The sequence below is a fragment of the Budorcas taxicolor genome, chromosome 3 (assembly GCF_023091745.1).
Source record: "Budorcas taxicolor isolate Tak-1 chromosome 3, Takin1.1, whole genome shotgun sequence".
Classification (NCBI taxonomy): domain Eukaryota; kingdom Metazoa; phylum Chordata; class Mammalia; order Artiodactyla; family Bovidae; genus Budorcas; species Budorcas taxicolor.
The window spans coordinates 107,201,905-107,220,243 of NC_068912.1; the positions used below are offsets into that span (position 1 = coordinate 107,201,905).

Sequence of the window (18,339 nt, forward strand, 5' to 3'; positions counted from 1 at the left end):
GTGCTTTGTTTGCTTCAGGAATAAGGAACACTTTTGGAAAAGGGGATTTGTAAAGGTACTTTCTATTTTGTTTTAAAATCTTTTGCCTATTTATTTCAAGTGTATTCTTGGAGATGTAGTGAAAAGAAAACAACCACAACCACAAACCCATAAATTGGAAAGGCTGGTTCTTAATTTCTGTAGCTAAAAAAGCCCTCTTTCAGGCTATAACCACAGAGAGATTGCTGCAGGACTCTGGAATGAGGCATAATGATGGTCTGCAGTGTGATGAAGGAGGCTGTTCGTCTCTGTGGCCCAGAAGCCCAATCCGTGGCCTCTCCAATTACCCAGGTTGCCTAGCAACACCACTCAAAGCCTCCCCACCCCGCCCAGCTGGGCAGCAATTGGGTACACCCAGCATAGTCTGTTGCCCAGCCTTCTGGACACCCCAGCCACATCAAGGCTGGACTCAGCCTCTGCAAGGGCCCGCCTGGTACCAATGAATGGGTGGGGCCAGCTGTTTAAAAAAACAGTTCAGATGTCTGAAACCTACTTGTTCGCATGCAGCTGGGAAAGCAGCACAGCTTAGTGATCGAAAGCCTCTTCTGCCAAAGAGGAGTTGTTCTAAGGTTGGTGGCCTTGGCAGCGCTCTCCTGGGTGAGGTGGAGAAGGGAAGGTGAGCCTGACTTAGTCCTCGGGTTCTCAGAGAATCACATCCTTTTTCTTTCCTGGATGTCTTTCTCCATCTTGACTCCTTGCAGCAGTATGGGAGTGGTGGGTGTTCCCAGCCCCGCTTGCCAGTTCTTCTACAGCTCCCATCTGGGAACTCCCAGAGTCTAGTCGGGATCTGATCGGAGAGCTGGAGGAGGAAGTGGGAGGAGGAAAGAGGGAAGGATGGGATGAAAATGCTCAGAACTATGCACACTTCTTGCACACTTGTTACATGGGAATCACAAGGCAGAGGCACGCACGGGGCCTTTGGAGTCAGACGCCTTCGTCTCCTGCTCCACCTTCTCACCAGCTCTATGACCCTGAGCAAGGTGCTCGGGAAGCCCGAGTTACCTTATCCACAAACTGGGGACGTTATTATCCCAACTTACAAGACTGTTGTAAGAAGTAAAGGAGAGCGCGCTCTTAAAGTGTTTGGCATAGAACCGGGCACACACTAAGTGCTCACCATTATGGCAACTCTTAGAACTTCATTTGATTCTTACAATAATTCTGTAAGACATTGAGGGGAGTAGAACTCGAGTCTTCACAGTGCCAAGCACAAGGAATAGTGCTCCATGAAGACAGGTGACAGTCCCTTTGGTAACCAGTGCAGCATGGTAGCTCTGCAGGTCTCGATGAAGGCTCAGCGATGGCAGAATGATGACAATGGGGGTGGGTGGGTGTGCGGAGGAAAAGGATGAGGCGAAGTGCTTCTCGGTTTAAGAGAAGTAACCCAAAACTCTTAATTAATACGGTGTACACGGAATTCCTCTCTCCTTCCCTCCCTCCCTCCAGTATTCTTTTAAATAAACTGTATTTTGGAACAACTGTAGATTTACTAATACATCAAAGTTGCAGAGAGTTTGTTTACCTTTTACTCAGATACAAGTATTTTCTGAACACCTTTGATGCATCAGGAACTTTCTGGGCTTGTGGAATACAGCAACAAAACTGTGTCAGCCTCCTGTTGGAAGATCACAGAGATTGTGAGACAGAGTGGACCTCTAATAGTACTCACACTTCTGACACCAAATGTGTGGGGTTTCCATGTCAAGCAATTCTGACGCTGACTACCCTACAGATTAAGGGCTCAGTTCCACAAAGCTGCTCCCGGTTTCAGATGCAGTTGCAAGCCTAGGCTTCCAGGGCTTTTGACCAAACGGCTATAATTTCAGCGTTTCTGTCTCCTCCCTCCTTGGGTTCCATAATTTGCTAGAGCAGCTCACTGAACTCAGGACAGGACATTGCCTACTATTATCAGTTTATTATAAAGACTACAACTCAGGAGCAGCCAAATGGAAGAGATGTGGGAAGGGACGTAGAGCCCCCACACCTTCTGTAAATGCATCACCCTCCCAGCACCTTGAACTGTTCACCTAACCTGGAAGCTCTTCAAACCCATTTGTTTAGGATTTGAATGGAGATTCAATTACATAGGGATGATGGATTAAATTATTGACCACCGATGACTAAACTCAGTTTCGAGCACTTCTTCCCATCCCAGAGGTGGGGGACTGAAAGTCCCAACTCTCTAATCACATGGTTGTTTCCTCTGGTGACCAGTCCCCATCCTCTAAGAATACCTTCATTTGCATAAACTCAGGTACAGCTGAAAGAGGCTTATTAAGAATAGCAAAAGATACTCCTCTCACACTTATCACTCAGGAAATTTCAGGGGTATTAGGAGCTCAGTGCCGGGAGCTGGGGAGGAAGACCAAATGTATATATTTCTTAATATATCACAATGTCATGGTAGAGTACAAGATCACTGGAAGGAAATAAGCAGAGACAAAGGGAGGCCAGGCAGTTAGAAAGTGAAAGTGAAAGTGAAGTCGCTCAGTCGTGTCTGACTCTTTGCGACCCCATAGACTACCAGGCTCCTCTGTCCATGGGATTTTCCAGGCAATAGTCCTGGAGTGGATTGCCATTTCCTTCTCCAGGGGATCATCCCAACCCAGGGATCAAACCCGGGTCTACCGCATTGTAGACAGACGCCTTACCGTCTGAGCCACCAGGGAAGTCTGGGGAGGAAGACCAAATGTATATATTTCTTAATATATCACAATGTCATGGTAGATTACAAGATCACTGGAAGGAAATAAGCAGAATCAAAGGGAGGCCAGGCAGTTAGAGGTACAGAGCCAGGCAGGCAAAAAGAGCCACATTGTCGCTGCTGCACGCTCATTGCTTCAACCTGCATGAAAGACACAGTGGGCATCGGATGTTGGGTGCCACACTGACTCCAGTGGCACAGCTGGATGGACACGAGACACTGCTGCCATTGCTTTAAAGTGCACCATGTAAAGAATATTCCCCATCCGCAGCTCCAGTCCTCCAAATTCTAAGCAAATGCAGCTGACTGCTCAAGCCCAGGTCACATACCTGAGCCTAAGAACCTGGAAAAGTGAGTATTGGACATTTTTAGCTTTTGTACCGGGAAGTGGTCCTTGCTGCCCACCCAGATTCGTGAAATGAGTAATTGGCTGAGAAAATTAACAAATGACCATTACATAAGCATTATCAAAAGAATACAGTGGAAGTGTCACAGAACCAAACTTGGGTCCACTTGTCCATGCACGAAAGCCAGTCTACTGACACTGGGTTGTGGTGGAAGAAAGTGCTGTGTTTATTGCAGGGCATCAAGCAAGGAGTCCAGGGTGGCTAGTTCTCAAAACACCTGAACTCCCCTGATGGGTTTCAGGCAAGCATTTTTAAAAGGCAAGACGAGGAAGGGGCGACCCAGGGTATGTGATCAGCTGGCACACAGTTCTCTGATGAGGTAACAGGGTGGAGTCACAGGGTTAACGTTATCAATCCTTAGGTTCAGTAGGCCTGGGGGCTCTGCTCATGGTCATCAGGTAGTTAACGTCTTTCATTTGGTGGGGTTTTTTAGTATCTGCAAAACAACTCAGGAAATGTGCATCAGATACTGTTTTCTAGGTGCTTTAGAGAGGAGCTGAAGCAGAGGAAATGGCAGAGAGGTCTGTCCTGGGAAGCCCCATACGGTTCTGCTCAGTTACAGAAGTCCTTAACTTAAATTTTGGGGACTTACTTTATAACATAATTTTGAGAAACACTATGTGATATTGAAAATGCTACATGGCATTTTGAGGGACTCCAAGGAGCTCCCGTCCTTTACGTCTCAGGGCACAAAGAATTCAGTGAGAGGCAAAGTGATGGGTAAGAAGTAATTTATTAGAACAGGGTGCTTGTGAGGCTTATAAGTGGGCAGGCGAGAAGGTGCCCCACCGCAAGAACTTAGTGGGCTACAGTTTTATAATCAAAGGAGAAGTCAGAAAGGGAGAAAACCACTTTCTTCCTCATTCTTGAGTAGATGTCATGGTTCCATCGTCAGCTCCTCCTCTATGTCAGGTGGGGGAGTTTTTTTGGTCCCTACATGGTCAAGACACTATGACTGTCACTATGACTATCATGCGGGGAAGGCAGTGGCACCCCACCCCAGTACTCTTGCCTGGAAAATCCCATGGACGGAGGAGCCTGGTGGGCTGCAGTCCATGGGGTCGCTAAGAGTCGGACATGACTGAGCGACTTCACTTTCACTTTTCACTTTCATGCATTGGAGAAGGAAATGGCAACCCACTCCAGTGTTCTTGCCTGGAGAATCCCAGGGACAGGGGAGCCTGGTGGGCTGCTGTCTATGGGGTCGCACAGAGTCAGACACTACTGAAGCAACTCAGCAGCAGCAGCAGCAGCATGACTGTCATGACACTATGGAAGAATTATCTCAGATCTCAGTCCACTGAGGATCTTGCACTTTGAAATGTTACCTTTCCATAAATTGTTGTTTTTCGTGTGTGCAGAGAGCATGTCCTCGGGGTCACTAACTCACCAGGCTCACTGGGCAGGATGTGGATCTCATGCCACCGTGGTTTTACTGTCTGGGGGCATGTCTCATGCTTCTGTTGTGTGGTTTTGTTGCTAAGCAGCCCTGCTTGGTTTTGTGGTTAAGCAAACCTGCTTTCTTGAGTGATCATTAACTTACAAGGGTCTCCCATACTTTTTTCTTGACTTATAATCCCCTAGTGGGATTAACTGTTTAATTACCAACTTTGTCTCTTTACTATGTCCCTATCAGTATTCTCAATAGTGAATAAGGGTACCTAAGAAATGCAAAAAAGCAAAATGGCTGTCTGGGGAGGCCTTACAAATAGCTGTGAAAAGAAGAGAGGCGAAAAGCAAAGGAGAAAAGGAAAGATATAGGCATCTGAATGCAGAGTTCCAAAGAATAGCGAGAAGAGATAAAAAAGTGATCAATGCAAAGAAATAGAGGAAAACAACAGAATGGGAAAGACTAGAGATCTCTTCAAGAAAATTAGAGATACCAAGGGAACATTTCATGCAAAGATGGGCCCGATACAGGACAGAAATGGTATGGACCTAACAGAAGCAGAAAACATTAAGAAGAGGTGGCAAGAATACACAGAAGAACTGTACAAAAAAGATCTTCACGACCAAGATAATCATGATGATGTGATCACTAAGCTAGAGCCAGACATCTTGGAATGTGAAGTCAAGTGGGCCTTAGAAAGCATCACTACGAACAAAGCTAGTGGAGGTGATGGCATTCCAGTTAAGCTATTTCAAATCCTGAAAGATGATGCTGTGAAAGTACTGCACTCAATATGCCAGCAAATTTGGAAAACTCAGCAGTGGCCACAGGACTGGAAAAGGTCAGTTTTCATTCCAATCCCAAAGAAAGGCAATGCCAAAGAATGCTCAAACTACCGCACAATTGCACTCATCTCACATGCTAGTAAAGTAATGCTCAAAATTCTCCAAGCCAGACTTCAGCAATACGTGAACCGTGAATTCCCTGATGTTCAAGCTGGTTTTAGAAAAGGCAGAGGAACCAGAGATCAAATTGCCAACATCTTCTGGATCATGGAAAAAGCAAGAGAGTTCCCAAAAAACATCTATTTCTGCTTTATTGACTATGCCAAAGCCTTTGACTGTGTGGATCACAGTAAACTGTGGAAAATTCTTAATGAGATGGGAATACCAGACCACCTGACCTGCCTCTTGAGAAATCTGTATGCAGGTCAGGAAGCAACAGTTAGAACTGGACATGGAACAACAGACTGGTTCCAAATAGGAAAAGGAGTGCGTCAATGCTGTATATTGTCACCCTGCTTATTTAACGTCTATGCAGAGTACATCATGAGAAACGCTGGACTGGAAGAAACACAAGCTGGAATCAAGACTGCCGGGAGAAATATCAATACCCTCAGATATGCAGATGACACCACCCTTATGGCAGAAAGTGAAGAGGAGTTAAAAAGCCTCTTGATGAAAGTGAAAGAGGAGAGCAAAAAAGTTGGCTTAAAAGCTCAACATTCAGAAAACGAAGATCATGGCATCTGGTCCCGTCACTTCATGGGAAATAGATGGGGAAACAGTAGAAACAGTGTCAGACTTTATTTTTTGGGGCTCCAAAATCACTGCAGATGGTGACTGCAGCCATGAAATTAAAAGACGTTTACTCCTTGGAAGGAAAGTTATGACCAACCTAGATAGCATATTCAAAAGCAGAGACATTACTTTGCTGACTAAGGTCCGTCTAGTCAAGGCTATGGTTTTTCCAGTGGTCATGTATGGATGTGAGAGTTGGACTGTGAAGAAGGCTGAGCACCAAAGAATTGATGCTTTTGAACTGTGGTGTTGGAGAAGACTCTTGAGAGTCCCTTGGACTGCAAGGAGATCCAACCAGTCCATTCTGAAGGAGATCAGCCCTGGGATTTCTTTGGAAGGAATGATGCTAAAGCTGAAACTCCAGTACCTTGGCCACCTCATGTGAAGAGTTGACTCATTGGAAAAGACTCTGATGCTGGGAGGGATTGGGGGCAGGAGGAGAAGGGGACGACCCAGGATGAGATGGCTGGATGGCATCGCGGACTTGATGGACATGAGTCTGGGTGAACTCCGGGAGATGGTGATGGACAGGGAGGCCTGGTGTGCTGTGATTCATGGGGTTGCAAAGAGTCGGACACGACTGAGCGACTGAACTGAACTGAACTGAATAGGTCTTTGGGCTTCCCTGATAGTTCAGTTGGTAAAGAATCCATGTGCAATGCAGGAGACTCCAGTTCAATGTCTGGGTTGGGAAGATCCATTGGAGAAGGGATAGGCTACTCACTCCAGTATTCTTGGGCTTCCCTTGTGGCTCAGCCAGTAAAGAATCTGCCTGCAGTGCAGGAGACCTGGGTTCAAGCCCCTGGAGAAGGGAAAGAATACTCACTCTAGTATTCTGGTCTGGAGAATTCCATGGACTGTATTGACTGAGTGACTTTCACTTCACAAGCGATCTTCAGAAAAATCCCTTGCCAATGTCTAGAGTCTCCTATGTAAATCTTCTTATGGAAATCTCTTTTTCTACAGATATATATATTTTAAAGGCAGATCACTATTCTGGGTAAAAGAGCAGAGCCCTCCCCTTTCCAATCCTTGGCCAGCACACTGGCTCCATGATTCATAACAAGAGCAATGCTTATACCAGGTAAGGTCAGGAAGTAGAAAAGTTCTTTCTATTTTTCCTCTTCTTGAGAATAATTGCTGACTTGAAGGGAAGGTCTTCAGTTCTTGTTTGCAGGGAAACATCTCCATTTTTAACCAGAAGGCTCTGAGTCTTTTCTACTTTTCCAGTATTCTTTTTAATAATCTACCCCAGTTGTTCTCTAAGTGTAGGATGAGAACATTTCACAGCAGTTCCACCCAGTTTTGATCTGAATGTGTGTGTGTGTTCGTGTGTGTGTGATTTCAACAAAGAGTTGACAGCCACTTGCTGCAGATAAAAGGTAGGAGCTGAGGCATAATATCAAGCCTACATTCAAGAAAGCTTAAGAAACCTGCATCATCTTTGCTTAATGAATAAGGAAGTAGTCAGTGTAGTAAACAGTTCACTCCATGAGTTAACACTGTGATGAGAGTGACCAAGTAAATAATTTGATAGCTGTAGATGTTTTTATATTTCTGAGACTATAATGTGTTGTAACCATTGCTGACTTGTTTTGAGATCTTGTGCTATGGACTGAGCCTCTGAAAATTCTGGTAATCCAGGAAATTCCGATTATCTATCCCAACTTTGACTTATAGAACTCATAGCCTATATAGGCTACACCCTCATGATTAATGACATGACCCTAGCTTATACGTGCTTTGTGAGGCCCTGGGGAGGGGAACCTTTGACCCAGGAAGTGATGGTGAGCAGATTTCAGCACAGTATAAGGAAGGAGAACTATCAGAAAATACAACAACCTGATTAACGTACTTTAAGGTTCTTTGTAATTTTTCACTACTCTAAATAGTTCTGCTCTGAACATCTTTGAACGATAGCCTTGAGTACTTGCTCAAATACGTTTCTAGAAGTAGATTTCTAGAAGTAGAATAAGTCTGTTGAAAGGTATATGAGTTTCATATTTTATAGAAACTACCCAATTGCCTTGTGAAAAGCCTGCATCAATTACACCTCATAAACGGCACCCATTTCCATATAGCCTCATAAGTTGCCAATCTGGTCAGTAGTGTTTCCATGGTGGAGAATTGTGCTCAGAAATTCAGCTGTGGGAGCAGAAGGTAAACAGGAGTGGGAGGGACAGGGAATGTCAGATGAGAAGCAGCACCTGTGGAGATGAACGAGAGAGGGGCCTCGATATTCATGCAACAGGCACACAGGGTACGGAAGTCAAAGCACGATAGTGTTTGAGAAGAGAGATCAAACCAAAATGCCACCATCTCTACCAACATGTTCATCTATTTCTAGAATCTACTTAGACCTAGACATCAGATCCCTTTACTGCATGTACCAAGGAGGAAGGTCTTCCCTGGTGGCTCAGACAGTAAAGAATCTGCCTGCAATGCAGGAGACCTGGGTTTGATCCCTGGGTTGGGAAGATCCCCTGGAGAAGGGAGTGGCAACCCACTCCAGTATTCTTGCCTGGAGAATCCCATGAACAGAGAAGCCTGGCGGGCTACAGTCCATGGGGTCTCGAAGAGTTGAACGCAACTGAGTGACTAATACACACTCACACACACCAAGGAAGAAAGCACACACAGAGTGAGCTCAGCCAGACTGAATGGGTCAGATACTTTGGCAACACAGGAAATATATTTCACTAAAATAAATAAAATGATGGCCCTGAGGTCATAAAATTTCTGGAAATTCTGAGGTCTGGAAAAAAGAGAAAAATTGGGGGAGAAATGTAATCCTTGTTTTTCTAGCTCTTTTTATAGGGGTGTGTGTGTGTGTGTGTGTGTGTGTGTGTGTGTTAGTCACTCAGTTGTGTCTGACTCTTTGTGACCCCGTGGACTGTAGCCTGCCAAGGCTCCTCTGTCTATGAGATTCTCCAGGCAAGAATACTGGAGTGGGTTGTCATTCCCTTCTGCAGGGGATCTTTCCAACTCAGGGATTTAACGTGGGTCTCCCACATTGCAGGCAGATTCTTTACTGTCTAAGCCACCAGGGAAGCCCTTTTACAGCTATAAAGTTGTGTTATTAACAATGAGGAATTTTATTTCCTCGTGAAATGATCATGTATGACTAGGGCTTATTAACACAATGTTAATCACTCCTACTTGCACATTTATTTTGCTGCACCGAGTCTTAGCTGTGGCTTGTGGGCTCTAGTTCCCTGACCAGGGATTGAACCCAGGCCCCCTGCATTGACAGTGTGGAGTCTAAGCCACTGGACCACCAGGGAGTCCCTGAACTTCTTTTAAAATGCCTTAGTATTTGCATTTAAGAGCTGCTGATCTTAAATCCACACTCTGTTTTGCCATTTATGAGACATGAAACAAACTAGAAATAATCATCAATATGCAAGGAAAATTAATAAAATACTGGATTGGCCAAAAAGTTCATCCAGGTTTTCCACAAAACATTGCAAAAAGCCCGAATGAAGTTTTTGCCCAACCCCATAGTTATTTCTATACACTGAGAGTCTGACCCTCGGGAACTGGGTGAGTGTAAGAGAAGAAGCCTTTATTTTCAGCAAAGTTACTGGGAAAAAAGTAATAAAAGGGGACTTCCTTAAATTTATTAACTATAATCTATTATAATGTGCAGCCTTGCCTAATGGAGTGCATTTGAAAAAAAAAAATGTGACCTAATTCCTAGTAACTTGCAGTGTGAAAATAGACCCCAGACTCAGTCCCACCCTTCTAGCCATCTATCTGCCTATCCACATACCCACTCATCCATCCATAGCCGATAGGACTAATAATTAAGGCATGTTTACTATGTGCCAGAAAATGTTCTAAGGCTTTATATGGATTATCTCAAATAATCTTCCCCAAAATGCTATGAGGTGAGATTGCTAGATGCAAACTATTACATTTAGAATGGATAAACAACAAGGGCCTACTGTATAGCACAGGAAGCTGTAATCAATATCCCATGATAAGCCATAAAAAAAAATAATACAAATAAAAGGACACTAGTATATTCAAAAGCAGAGACATTACTTTGCCGACTAAGGTCTGTCTAGTCAAGGCTATGGTTTTTCCAGTGGTCATGTATGGATGTGAGAGTCGGACTGTGAAGAAGGCTGAGCGCCGAAGAATGGATGCTTTTGAACTGTGGTGTTAGAGAAGACTCTTGAGAGTCCCTTGGACTGCAAGGAGATCCAACCAGTCCATTCTGAAGGAGATCAGCCCTGGGATTACCTTGGAAGGAATGATGCTAAAGCTGAAACTCCAGTACCTTGGCCACCTCATGCGAAGAGTTGACTCATTGGAAAAGACTCTGATGCTGGGAGGGATTGGGGGCAGGAGAAGAAGGGGATGACCGAGGATGAGATGGCTGGATGGCATCACTGACTCGATGGATGTGAGTCTGAGTGAACTCTGGGAGTTGGTGATGGACAGGGAGGCTTGGCGTGCTGCAATTCATGGGGTCGCAAAGAGTCGGACACGACTGAGCGACTGGACTGAAATGAACTGAACTGATACGTGTATAACTGAGTCACTTAGCTGCACAGCAGAGATTGGCACAACACTGTAAATCAGCTATACTGCAATAAGAAACAATTAAAAATGTTATGAAGTAAGTGCTATCCTTATCCCCACTTTAATTTTTTTTTTCCACTTCATTACTTGGCTTGCGGAATCTTAGTTTCCCAACCAGGGATCAAACTTGTGTCCCCTGCAGTGGAAGCGCAGAGTCTTAACCACTTAAAAATGGGATCTGAAGATTTCCTGATAAACACAGAATTACCATATGACCCAACAATTCCACTCTTAGGTATATTCCTGAAAGAATTGAGAACATGTATTTAAATAAAAAGTTGTATCGGGATGTTCATAGCAGCTCTATTCACAGTCGCCCAAAGGTGGAGTCAATCCAAATGCCCTTAAACCCATGAATGGATGAACAATGTGGTTTTATTTATTTGTCTATGTGATGTAATATTCTTCAGCCATAAGGAGTGATGTACCACACATGCTACAGCATGGATGAACCTTGCAGACTTTAAGTGAAAGAAGCCAGGCTCAAAAGGCCGCATATTGTATAATTCCATTTGTATGAAATATCTAGAATAGGTAAATCCACAGAGACCAAAAGCAGATTAATGGCTGTCTGAGGCTGGAGGGATGGAGCAAGAAGGAAGTGACTTCTTACTGAGTATGAGGGTTTTGTCTGGGGTGATGAAAAAATTTTGGAAATAGATAGTGGTGATGGTTATACAACACTATAAATATATTTACGGTGAAGATCGCTCAGTCGTGTCTGACTCTTTGCGACCCCATGGACTGTAGCCTACCAGGCTCCTCTGTCCATGGGATTTTCCAGGCAATAGTACTGGAGTGGATTGCTATTTCCTTCTCCAGGGACCTTCCCGACCCAGGGATCGAACCTGGGTCTCCCACATTGTAGACAGATGCTTAACTGTCTGAGCCACCAGGGAAGTTAATGCTACTGAATTATATACTTTAAAATGGTTAATTTTAGGGACTTCCCTGACAGTCCAGTGGTTAGGACTTTGTGCTTCCACTGCAAGGGGCCTGAGTTTGATCCCTGGTTGAGGAACTAAGATCCCCCATGCTGCTTGATGCGGCCCCCCAGCCCCTCCAAAAAAAGAAAATTCCAGTGGAAAATACTTAGAGGGTTTCCCAGGTGGTGCTAGTGGTACCACTTGGGAAGATGTACCACTTCCAGTGCAGGAGACATAAGAGACGTGGGTTTGATCCCTGGGTCAGAAGATCCCCTGGAGAAGGAAATGGCACCCTACTTCAGTATTCTTGCTGAGAGAATCCCACGGACAGAGGAGCCTCCTGAGCTATACTCCATGGGGTTGTAAAGAGCCAAACATGACTGAGCTTCTGAGCATGTGCATGAGAGGAAGTTTAGATACACTGGACTAAGCTGAAAATGTCAGTGACATTGGGTACTGTTGATTAAGCACATGCTAATGATAAACAGTATATTCTATCTAGTCTCCACAGTGACCTTGAAAATTTAATATTATTATTTAGTTTGTGCGTGTGGTAAAACACACATAAAACCATTTTAACTCTTTTTAAGTGTATAATTAATTCATAGCATTCACAGTATTGTACAACCATCACCATCATCCATCTCCTGAACTTTTTCATCTTCCCAAACTGAAACTCTGTACCCATTAAACATAAACTTCTCCATTCCCCTGCCTCCTATCCCTCAAAGCCCTGATTCTATGGTTCACAGTCCCAGATCCAGGGCTATTTACTGGGGTGGCATATAAAACTAAGACATGGCCATTCCCCAGGTCTGTCTAGCCTGTGTACCCGTCCTTTAGTGACCTTGACACTGCCTTTTCCCACCAAGTTAGAGAAGGCCAATTGCGGGAGGACAGTGTTGCTGAAGTGCACAGAGGGGATGCCTGTGGCTGGGTAGTAGGAAAAAGAAGTCAGCCAGTGGAATGTGGTTGGGATGAAAGGCAGGGATGAAGGGCTTTCAACAGGAAGCTCAGTTAGGAAAGTGGAAGGTGAGAATTAGGAACATATTGCTTGCTTTTCTTCCCAGATTGTTCAGAGGAGTATGTGAGTATTTGCATGAGGATGTGCTTTGAAGAGACTGGGCTGCTCTGCACACTTCGTTAGAACTCACATTACAACAGAAGTAGATTTATTTAAAGGGCATAACTTAGAGCAGTTTCGATCGGAGTTTCAGATGACAAGGTTTTTAGTGGGTACAAACTCATCCTTTAAGACATTGATCCACAAGGGGAAGGAAGAAATAGTACATTGCTTGAGACTTTAGGGTCCAGCAAAGGTCTCATACATATGGCTCTGTTTTTATTATATCTTTTTTTTTTAAGTTTAAGGTGTACAACGTAATGATCGTTGAGCATCCATTTAGTGAGCATCCATCATTTCATATAGATACATTAAAAGAACTAGAAAAAAATTTTTTTTCTTCATGATGAGAACTATTGGGATTTATTCTCCTAACAACTTTCATTTATAATGTACAGCAGTGTTAATTATCTTTATGATGTTATAGTGTTACATCCCTAGTACATATGTATCTTATAACCACAGGAGAGGTAAGAGATGTGGGTTCGATCCCTGGGCTGGGAAGATCCCCCTGGAGGAGTAAATGACACCCCACTCCAGTATTCTTTCTGGGAGAATCTCATGGATAGAGGAGGCTGGCAGGCTACAGTCCATGGGATCGCAAAGAGTCGGACACAACTGAGCGAGCGGCAGCAGCAGGAATTTGCACCTTTTGACTGCGTTCATCTAATTCCCCTTCCCACCCCCACCTTTGGTAGTCACATATATCTGATGTGGCTGATCTTTTTTTCTATGACTTTATTTGTTTTTGAAATAACTGACCCACAGCACTGTTACTTCCTGGTATACAGCATCAGTTCAGTTCAGTCGCTCAGTCGTGTCTGACTCTTTGCGACCCCATGAATCGCAGCACTCCAGGCCTCCCTGTCCATCACCATCTCCCAGAGTTCACTCATACTCACATCCATCGAGTCCGTGATGCCATCCAGCCATCTCATCCTTTATCGTCCCCTTTTCCTCCTGCCCCCAACCCCTCCCAGCATCAGAGTCTTTTCCAATGAGTCAACTCTTCGCATGAGGTGGCCACAGTACTGGAGTTTCAGCTTTAGCAACATTCCTTCCACAGAACACCCAGGACTGATCTCCTTCAGAATGGACTGGCTGGATCTCCTTGCAGTCCAAGGGACTCTCAAGAGTACAGCATAGCGATTTGTTATTTCTATAATTACAAAATCATCACCAGGAAAAGTCTGGTTGTCATCTGTCACCATGCATAGCTATTACACAGTTATTGACTGTATTCCTCACACTACATTTTATTCCTGTGACATTTATTTTGTAACTGAAATGTACCTCTTTATCTCCCATCTTTTTCTTGCCTCCTCCCAACCTCCTCCTCTCTGGCAAAAACCTGTTTGTTCTCTGTATCTATGACTCTGCTTCTGTTTGGTTGTGTTTGTTCACGTGTTTCTTAGATTACCCATGTAGGTGAAATCATACAGTGTTTGTCTTTCTCTGCCTGACTCATTTCTCTTGGCATACTACCCTTTCAGTCCATCCATGTTGTTGCATAGCAAGATTTTATTCCTTTTCATGGCTGAGAAATATTCCTCTGTGTGTGTGTGCGTGTGTGTGCATACCGCATACCCTTTATCCATTCATCTATTGATGGGCACTTAGACTGCTTCTGTATCTTAGCTACTGTAAATCATTCAGCATTTAACACAGAGGTACATTTTAATTTTCTTTGGATAAGTGCCTAGAAATGGAATTTCTGGATCTAATGGTAATTCTGCTTTTCTTTGAGGAATCCATATACTGTTTTCCATGGAGACTCTGATTTGATCCCTGGGTCAGGAAGATCCCCTGGAGAAGGAAACAGCAACCTACTCCAGTATTCTTGCCTGGGAAATTCTGTGGACAAAGGAGCCTGGCAGGCTACAGTCCACAGGGTCTCAAGAGTTGGACCCAACTTAGCGACTAAACCACCTCCCTGTACTATTTGCATAGTGGCTGTAGCAAAGTACACTTCTACCAACAGTGCACGAAGGCTCTCTTCTCAGCACTATGGCCAGCACTTGTTATGTTGTCTTTCTTGATAAAAGCCATGGTGTCAGGTGTGAAGTGACTCTCATTGTGGCTTTTTTGTTTGTTTTTGGCTGCACTGCATGACTGTTGGGTCTATTTTCCCGACCAGGTACTGAACCTGGGCCACAGCAGTGAAAAATGTGGAGTCCTAACCACTGAGATGCCAGGAAATTCCCCTCATGGTGGTTCTGATTGTGTTTCCCTGATGATTAGTGATGTGCATCTTTTCGTGTGTCTGTTGGCCATCTCTATGTCTTCTTTGTAGGAAGAGTATCTATTCAGGTCCCCTGCCCATTTTTCCATTGGGTTGTTTGTTTTTTATGTTGGGTTGTATTATGAGTTCTTTGTATATTTTGGATATTAACTCCTTGTCAGATCTATCATTTGCAAATATCTCCTCCCATTCAGTAGGCAGCCTTTTCCTTTTGTTGGTAGTTTTCTTTGCTGTGCAAAAGCTTTTTAGTATGATATAGTCCCATTTGTTTATTTTTGCTTTTGTTTCCCTTTCCTGAGGAGACATATCCAGAAAAAATATTGTTAAGACCAATGTCAAAGAGTAGACTGCCTGTGTTTTCTCCTAGAAGTTTTATGGCTTCAGGTCTTACATTTTAGTCTTTAATCCATTTTGAGTTTATTTTCGTATGTGGTATGATGCCATCTTTTCCCCATTGTATATTCTTGCTTCCTTAGGTTAATTGCCTATATAGGTGTGAGTTCACTTCTGGCCTCTCTATTCAGTTCCTTTGATCTGTATGTTTTTGTGCCAGTACCATACTGTTTTGATTACTGTAGTTTTTTAAATTATAGTTTGAATCAGAGAATGCGGTGCCTCCTGTTTTGTTCTTCAAGATTGTTTTGGCTGGGTTATCTGTGATACTAACAAAGCTTAAGCTTCAGATTTCTACTTACACAGGCTTCTTCTAAAGCACTCTAAGTACTTTTAGAGTTTTTCTATTTTATAATTTAAATTTAATGTTATTTTTTCCAAAGAGCACCCCCCCATATTGTTTAAGCTTCAGCATACACAAAATGTAGACCCACTCCTGCATAAAGGGGAAAAATCTAGTGAAATCCCATCATACGAATATAATTATGGTTAATTCTCCAGATGTTTTCCCTGTGTATCAATACATTACTCTTTTCAGAAAGGGATTGTACTGTCTGGCAACACTATTTTTTTCCTTTAATGTATTTGAGCCTCCCCCTCCCCTGGTGGCTCAGTGGTAAAGAATCTGCCTGCAATGCAGGAGACCCGAGTTCGATCCCTGGGTTGGGAAGCTCCCCTGGAGGAGGTCACAGCAACCCACTCTAGTACGCTTGCCTGGAGAATCCTGGCAGGCTGCAGTCCATAGGGTTGCACAGAGTTGGACATGACTGAAGCGACTAAGAAGCAGCAGCACCCATTTTTTTGATTATGAAAATATTTGATTAAGTAGTTCAACCAGAAGCAAAATATAACAGAACTAAGCCGAAAGGAGAAAGACTGTACAGATTGCACCAGACACATGGAGAGAAGGGAGTACGTAGTTGGCCTCAGTTACAGACACGCCGCCTCAGTGACTTATGCGTCTGCTTGGTGTCTCTTAGCACAGCTGTAATTATACAATTATTTGTGTGATCTTTATTGACCTGAGCCTCCTCCATGACACTGTAAACACTTTGGGATAGAACTGGTCACCTGATACATAGTAGGTGTTCAGCAGATATCTGTTGAATAAATGCTGGAGTGTCTAGATATTGAGGATTGAGTTCAAGGGGATACTGGGTGTAGAAATTAGTAGGAACTCAGCCAAGAGTGTCAAATGTCAACGAGTTGTTGGGAAGATGTGTTTTAGCGAGAGTGGCGGTGCTGCACCTGGAGGGCCAGTCAGCAATGGCCTACTTAACTCCTGTGCCACAGAATGCAGCGGTGGCACGTTGGAAAGGACACTGATAATTTAAAAAGAGAAGATGTGGTTTTAAATCTTTTTTGAGGGGAGGGGAATTTTTTAAACTAAAATGGGTGCCTGATACATAGTACCTCTCAGCATAGTACCGGATACATAGTCGATGCTCATTAAATAATTTTTGATTCGGAATCAGAAACCAGAGACCTGTGTTTGGCTTGGGAGTAGAAGTAAGATGAAACTAATAAGAGTTGAGAGGAGACTACTTACTTAAGCTAGTCAAAACTGAATTCAGTTACGTGTGTGTGTGGCTTAGACTCTGAGATGTATCACCTCGTGGCAAAGCTATCTCTTAAACACTAATAATTGCCTTGGGAGTCAGTGGCAGAGGGCAAGGAAAGGGTGTATGAGGTAGAGCTGCCACCCCAAAGCTCCAGTCCACCCTTTGGGTGGTGACAATTCCATAAGTGACTTCTGGGGAGTCCTCTTCCGCAGCTGGGGAGAACTTAGTACTTTTTCACAATTATATCCGGATGGTGAGGGTATGGATATTGCATGTGTTTGGGCAACAGATCTGCAGCCACCTTCTACTGACTCACTGGGAAGGCAATGGCCAGAGAGCCCAGGAAAGAGCTATGGCCCAAAGACTATAGGGTCATCTGTTTCCCCCCGATAGTCTTGTTCCTTTCAGGTGGAGGAGGACCCAGGACAATGGCTGCTGCTCATGATTTGGAGATAGAGGAGGATGTGACTCTGAATATGGATAGAGAGATGAAAGAAGAGCTGGAAGAGGAGAAAATGAGAGAGGGCAGGGCAGATAAAGACCCCTTCAAGCCTAGAAAGGTCCACAGGATTGTCTCAAAATGGATGCTTCCTGAACCGGTGCGAAGAACATACCTGGAAAGAGCTAACTGCCTCCCGCCCCCCGTGTTCATCATCTGCGTCAGCATCGCCGAGGTAAACGTGCCGGGTGGTGGGCACTGGCGCAAGGACTCCTGGGGGGCTGCAGATACACTGGGGCTTCAGCTCACACCTGGAGGGAAGACTGGGGAACACATGAAGAGAGCCTGGGGTGGCAAGCACAGCCCCCTCCCAGGCTCCTCCTGCCTTCCCAGGACTTGCAGTCAAGTGTTGAGTTTTATTTTTCAAACAACTCCTCTGCCCAGCAGTGACCACAATCGCAGTGGCTTCATTTCATTTTAGTTGGTGGGGGTTTTAGAGATCATATAATCTCTGGGTTTCCAGTTGGTTTGATCTCATGAACCAGCTTTGATTGATTGGTAAGGTCTATCAGGAGCTCTATGTTTAAAAGAGCTATAGGTTGCCTCCAGATTTCAGTAGGAAAAAATGGGATTGGGATCTTCTAGTGATGTCGGCTCTGGGCAGCATGTAGTGAGTATCAGACTCTGGTCCAGTCAGCTGTTTTGTTTTCCGGAAAAGAGTGGGGTGACTTGCCCAAGGCCGCATACTTAGTTATTTGACCAGGACCGGGCTTGTCCTGAGCCTTATCTCACCCAGCTTTTTCTCCCACACCATGATGCCTCATAAAGGAATTGACAGAGTATGGCCGCCTGTGGGATGTGACTTAGGGGCACTGTGTGTGTTAGTCACTCAGTCACGTCCGACTCTTTGTGACCCTGTGATCTGTAGCCCTCCAGGCTCCTCT

The 18,339-nt window shown here is 44.3% G+C and overlaps 1 protein-coding gene across 1 annotated transcript in view; it reads left to right on the plus strand.

Moving 5' to 3' along the window:
* Nucleotides 1–540: 540 nt before the first annotated feature.
* The window catches only part of RHBDL2 (rhomboid like 2), a 51,028-nt gene continuing 33,229 nt past the window's right edge, over nt 541–18,339 (plus strand). The window contains exons 1-3 of the mRNA XM_052637898.1: nt 541–655; nt 13,943–13,962; nt 17,280–17,630. Of these exons, the coding sequence (XP_052493858.1) occupies nt 541–655; nt 13,943–13,962; nt 17,280–17,630 (486 nt within the window). The remainder of the gene's footprint in view (nt 656–13,942; nt 13,963–17,279; nt 17,631–18,339) is intronic.